Here is a 5,257-nt window from a genome sequence, read left to right as displayed (position 1 = left end):
ATGTTGTAGTATATTCTGGATTCTGATTGGTTGAGGGTCTGACATAAACCTGGTAAGCTAATTTTTTCCCAAATATCCTTTCTTTTCTCTTTCCTTGTTATCAAAACAGCCTATTTAGCTGGGCCCAAGAGAGCCCAGCATTGGGGTCTATGTTTCCATCCTCTCTTGCAGCTAGGTCTGGTCATGTGACTAACTTCTGGACAATGAGAACAGAGGGATGGGGTAGCTGCTTTTGGAAAACATGATTATAAATCAGCTGTGTTGGCCTTTTATTTCTTTTCCTTCCTTCCTTCTGCTGCAAGGATACAGACATGATGGCGGGAGCACTCTCTGTCATCTTGGGCCGCGAGGACAAGGGCCATTCTGAAGATGGTGGAAGGAAAGCTAGTGAGTTCTTGTTGGCTTGACGATCTCCAAACCTCTGCTATGCAAGAGAGAAATAAATTTCTGTCTTGTTTAAGCCACAGTTACTTGGGGTTTACTATGACTCCTAACACTACAGATGTTTGAGGCATCACTTCAGGTTCAGTTGGGTTGCAAATTAGACCATTCATTGATGTTTTTCAATAAGTATTTATTGAGCATATACCCTGTGTCATGCACCTTTCTAGATACCAGGGATACAGCCATGAACAAATCAAAATCCTTGCTCCCATGGGGTTCACATTCTAGTGGAAGAGATGGAGAAATGGTTAAAAAAAAAAAAAAAAAGACAACTATCCTGTATAATAGAAGGCTAAAATGCAAATCGACCGAATGGCAGAATGACCAGTCGCTATGACGTGCACTGACCACCAGGGGGCAGATGCTTAATGCAGGACCTGCCCCCTGCTGGTCAGTGTGCTCCCACAGGGGGGAGTGCCGCTCAGCCTGCCAGCCTGATCGCTCCCAACTGCCCTCCCCTGCCAGCCTGATCGCCCACAGCTGCCCTCCCCTGCCAGCCTGATTGCTCCCAACTGCCCTCCCCTGCCACGACCCACCTCCTCCACGCTGCACGGAGCCACAGGAACCCCAGGCCTCACGCAGCCATCTTGTGACCACGTGAGGGCGTGATGACCACATAGGCTATTATTAGTACAGGTTATTGGTAGCTTGGGGATCAGTGTCCTCCTGGAGGCTGTGTCCTGCCCTTTTCAGTCTTGTCAGGAGCATACCCCGGACATTTATTGCTGGAGGACCCATTCTCTCTATAACACTATGGCCCACCCTAGCTCCCCATTGGCTGAGAGGCCACTTTCTCTCAAGGAAGGAACAGGGTTGTTCCCTAAGCCCAAATGGGCTTTAAGTCATATCCCTTCTTCTGAGACGTCCTCAAAGGACTCTCTTAGTGGCTTTCCTGCAAAGGTCACCCAAATGGAAATTGTGTTGTTGACTTTACGTGCAGGGGGCAGAGGTCAGGGTGGCAGAGAAGATCCTAGGCCATGACAACCTTCCATTCCATCGTATTTACTGTGTCCAGCCTTTTAAACCCGATCGATCCCTGTGGCCTGTAGGTACCCAGTTGTTGGGTAGGATGGAATTCTGCTTAGCACCAAGTGATGTCATACTACTCTGTGGCTTGCAATTGGCTATTCTCTCAGGGAAAGGGCTTAGCCAGTGGTTCTCAACCTTCTGGCCCTTTAAATACCGTTCCTCATGTTGTGACCCCCAACCATAAAATTATTTTCGTTGCTACTTGATAACTGTAATGTTGCTACTGTTATGAATTGTCATGTAAATATCTGATATGCAGGATGGTCTTAGGCGACCCCTGTGAAAGGGTCATTGGACCGCCAAAGGGGTCGTGACCCACAGGTTGAGAACCGCTGGGCCTTAGGCTATGCTTCCAGATGAGGTGGACCCCACTCAGAACCATTGTCGGGTATTTACTCAAAGTCTTTTTATTCCCTTCTCAGAAACCATCCTGAGATCCTTCTGGAACGGAAAGTTCCTAAATCTGGAAAACTTTCCGGAAAGCTGGCACGGCTATCCTGAAAAGACACATTCCCGCCTTTTCCAGCCACTGTCCCCACCCCCTCGCTTTTACCCAATCCTTAGGCAACACAATCTGCCTAGCACTTAGTGACGTCATATCATCTCTTTCATTGGATTGGCCGTTTTCTCAGGGAGCGGCAGCCATCTCTGGGCCCCGTAGCTCTACTCGACGCCTTCTTCATTTGCCCCTCAGATTCCCTCCCGGCACCGATCAGGGGTCTGCAGCCAACATCCCTCAAGATTTAAGACTTTATTGAGGAGACTAGTTTCACGGGACTCAGGCCAAAAGTCCAGCCCGTGCACCAAAGGTCCCGTTTGCCGTTTGCGGCCTTGGGTGAAGAGCCTCCGCGCCTGCACGGCGCTGGCGCCGGCCAGTGACGTCAGGGGCACCGCGAGGTCTGATTGGCTCAGGGACACGCGCCGTCGAGGTAAAAGGCTCTGCTCCCGGGCTCCTCCTAGCGCGCTCGTTGGCTTTCCAGGCCGCTGCTTCCGGGGCGCTAGGCCGGGGCTGGAGGCTGCAGGGCGCGGCAGCCGCCTGCTCGCTCCTCCCGCTGCAGCCGCCGCAGCGGCCCGGCCCAGCGCGGCCTCCAGGGAAGCGCGAGGCCGTGGCGGTCGAGGACCAGGCGCGCGGGGTCGGGGCCGCCCGCCGCGCTGCCCAGCACCAGGTAGTGGGAGCCGGGCTGCAGGCGGAGGCAGCCACAGGCCAGGTCGGCGCCGGGCACCCAGGCCTCCTGGCCGCCGCGGCGCACGGGCTGCCGCGCCCGCTGCTTGTACACGGCCAGCACGTGCAGGGCCAGCCGCTGCCAGGCCTGGCCCGCCGCCTCCGCCTCTGCCTCCGCCGCCCGCACCTGCGCGTGGAGAACTGAGGGGCGGAGAGATGTCAGGCCTGGGTGGCGGGGGAGCCTCCAGGGCCCCGGAGGTCGGTTCTGATGGGGAGGGGCGGGGACCTGAGGGTGGGCTTCCGGGGTCACATCAGGAAGGGTGCGTCTCTGTGGGGATGGGGCCGAGGCCAAGAACAGAGGGAAAGAGGAGACAGGGCTGGCGTGTCATCTGGGCCCCTCTGCAGCCGCAGGCCCTTTTCTGCCCATCACTCACCGTAGTCCTGTTGGCAGAACCTCCGCAGGCTCATGTGTACCCTGGTGCCCGAGACATTGCAGTAGTTGTGGCACTGAGGGTCTGGGGAGGGTCGGGCTGTCTGCCGTGGGCTCCCGAGGCCGGGACCGCAGCCTTCTGTCCCTGCCCAGCCCCGCATTCCATCTTGATGGGCAGCTGGGGTGCTCAGACCCCGGGACTGAGCTCAATGGGCCACCCCCGTGTCCCCACTGGGGAGCCCCATCAGCCCCTCTTGCTGGTGGGGGTCTCCATGCCCGCCTGTCTTACCGGAACCGTAAGCACTGGAGGTCGTCGCCAGGGTGGTTGTTGCCTCTGGAATTCCTAGGAGAGACCGGAGGAGAATCTTTTTTTTAAAATATATTTTATTGTTTTTTTACAGAGAGGAAGGGAGAGAGATAGAGAGTTAGAAACATCGATGAGAGAGAAACATCGATCCGCCGCCTCCTGCACATCTCCTACTGGGGATATGCCCGCAACCCAGGTACATGCCCTTGACCGGAATCGAACCTAGGACCTTTCAGTGTGCAGGGCCGACGCTCTATCCACTGAGCCAAACCGGTTTCGGCTGGAGGAGAAATTTGACCTTAGTTCCTGCCCCACTTCCCCCCCATCCCCCCCCCCCCAGGAGTCCAGCTGTTCAGGCATAAGAGGGCAAGCGCCCTTTGCCCTTCTCTCCGGACCTTCTTCCTTCAGACCCAGGAATCTGCACCCCCAGGCCGGCCCCCCTCAGATGGAGGAGTCCAGGCCCCCAGCCTTTTCCTCTCTGAGACAGACCGACCGAGGAGGCTGGACTTTCAGTCCCCACTTCCCCCCGGAACCCAGAGTCCGGCCTCCTGCCTCTCGCCCCCATCCCAGGACCCAGCCCTCGTCCTGCTTTGTCCACTGGAGATCTGTGATGTCTCCTTCCAACCCCACGCAGGATGGTGGCCCCTCAGGACTCACGCTGGCAGGGCATCCGGGGGGAGCGGCTCTGCTGGTAGCCAGGGCCACAGCGGCTGCACGTCAGGCCGGTGACCCCTATCTTGCAGGAACATTGCCCGCTGGTCTGGTTGCAGGTGCCGCCTGTCGCCCCAATAGGGTGGCACTGGCAGGCTGTGTGAAGAGAGGATCTAGGATGCGGGTGTCTGGGCCCTAGACGCTCCCTCTCCGTTCCCCAGCCCCTCCGGCCTCAGACCCGCCTAGGCTGGGCTTCAGTCTGCACTCACCCCTGCAGGCCTTACGGCTGGTGATAGGCTGGTCGGGGTCCCTCCAGAACCCTGGCTGGCAGTAGTGGCAGTGCCGCCCCGCCGTGTGGTGGCGGCATCGCTCGCAGACACCGCCACTCCGGCCTCCCGACAGCCTGAACAGCTCTGAGTTGAACCTGCAGCGGCGGGCGTGCTGGTTGCAGGAGCAGGCTGGGAGTGAGATGGGGCCCATCAGACCACGGCTTTCTGTTCCCTGTCCCAGTTTTCTCCCACTGCCCTCAGGATATTGACTGAGGCTACAGTGTAAGAGGGACTGCCTGCTGGGGGTACCTGGTTAAGCCTGGGTCTCAGAACCTCTTTATTCTCGTCTTTAACATGGGGGCTCTGGAGCCGGGTAAGCCCCAGGGAACTGATGAACCTTGTGAAACCAGGGGGCTTGCAGAGCGGTGGCTCTGGCCGTGGGCTACGGAGTCAGACCCTACGTGTTCATGTCCCACTGTGTTCCTTGGGCATTTATTTGACTTCTCCTTTTGTAGCTCAGCTGCCTTTGCTGTAAAATGACACTTACAATATCTGCTTTGTGCGGTTTAAATGAAACCTAATAGATATAAAGTGCTTAACTCAGGGCCTGACACACCGCATGTACCTGCCCGTTGAGAGCTTCCGCGTGCCAGGTGCCAGGTGCCAGGTGTGTGGCATTCTCGCGGCAGCTCTGTCAGGCCGGCGCTATCACCATCCCCATTTTACAGACGTGAAAACTGAGGCACAGAGAGGTGAGGGCACCTGCCCAAGGCAACTCAGCTAAGGGGCAGTCGGGGGCAGGATTGGAACCCAGGCCTTCGGGCTCCTACATAGGTCACAGGATTCTGTGAGGGCTGTGGACATTGACCCGGGAGCCCTAATCAGGTGTCCGAAGGCAGTGGCTTTCAAATCTTACTGTTTATCAGGATTCCCAGGCGAGACATTGAAAATGAACAATGCAGATT

The 5,257-nt window shown here is 57.0% G+C and overlaps 1 protein-coding gene across 1 annotated transcript in view; it reads right to left on the bottom strand.

Annotated features, from left to right (window-relative positions):
- Window positions 1-2,429: 2,429 nt before the first annotated feature.
- The window catches only part of NTN5 (netrin 5), a 5,338-nt gene continuing 2,510 nt past the window's right edge, over window positions 2,430-5,257 (bottom strand). The window contains 5 exon segments of the mRNA XM_059667371.1: window positions 2,430-2,836; window positions 3,070-3,150; window positions 3,355-3,408; window positions 4,030-4,179; window positions 4,293-4,481. Of these exon segments, the coding sequence (XP_059523354.1) occupies window positions 2,430-2,836; window positions 3,070-3,150; window positions 3,355-3,408; window positions 4,030-4,179; window positions 4,293-4,481 (881 nt within the window).

This window comes from Myotis daubentonii, chromosome 15 (genome assembly GCF_963259705.1).
Source record: "Myotis daubentonii chromosome 15, mMyoDau2.1, whole genome shotgun sequence".
Classification (NCBI taxonomy): Eukaryota; Metazoa; Chordata; class Mammalia; order Chiroptera; family Vespertilionidae; genus Myotis; species Myotis daubentonii.
Note: the sequence above shows the minus strand (reverse complement) of the source record. Positions and strands in the feature narration are given on the sequence as shown.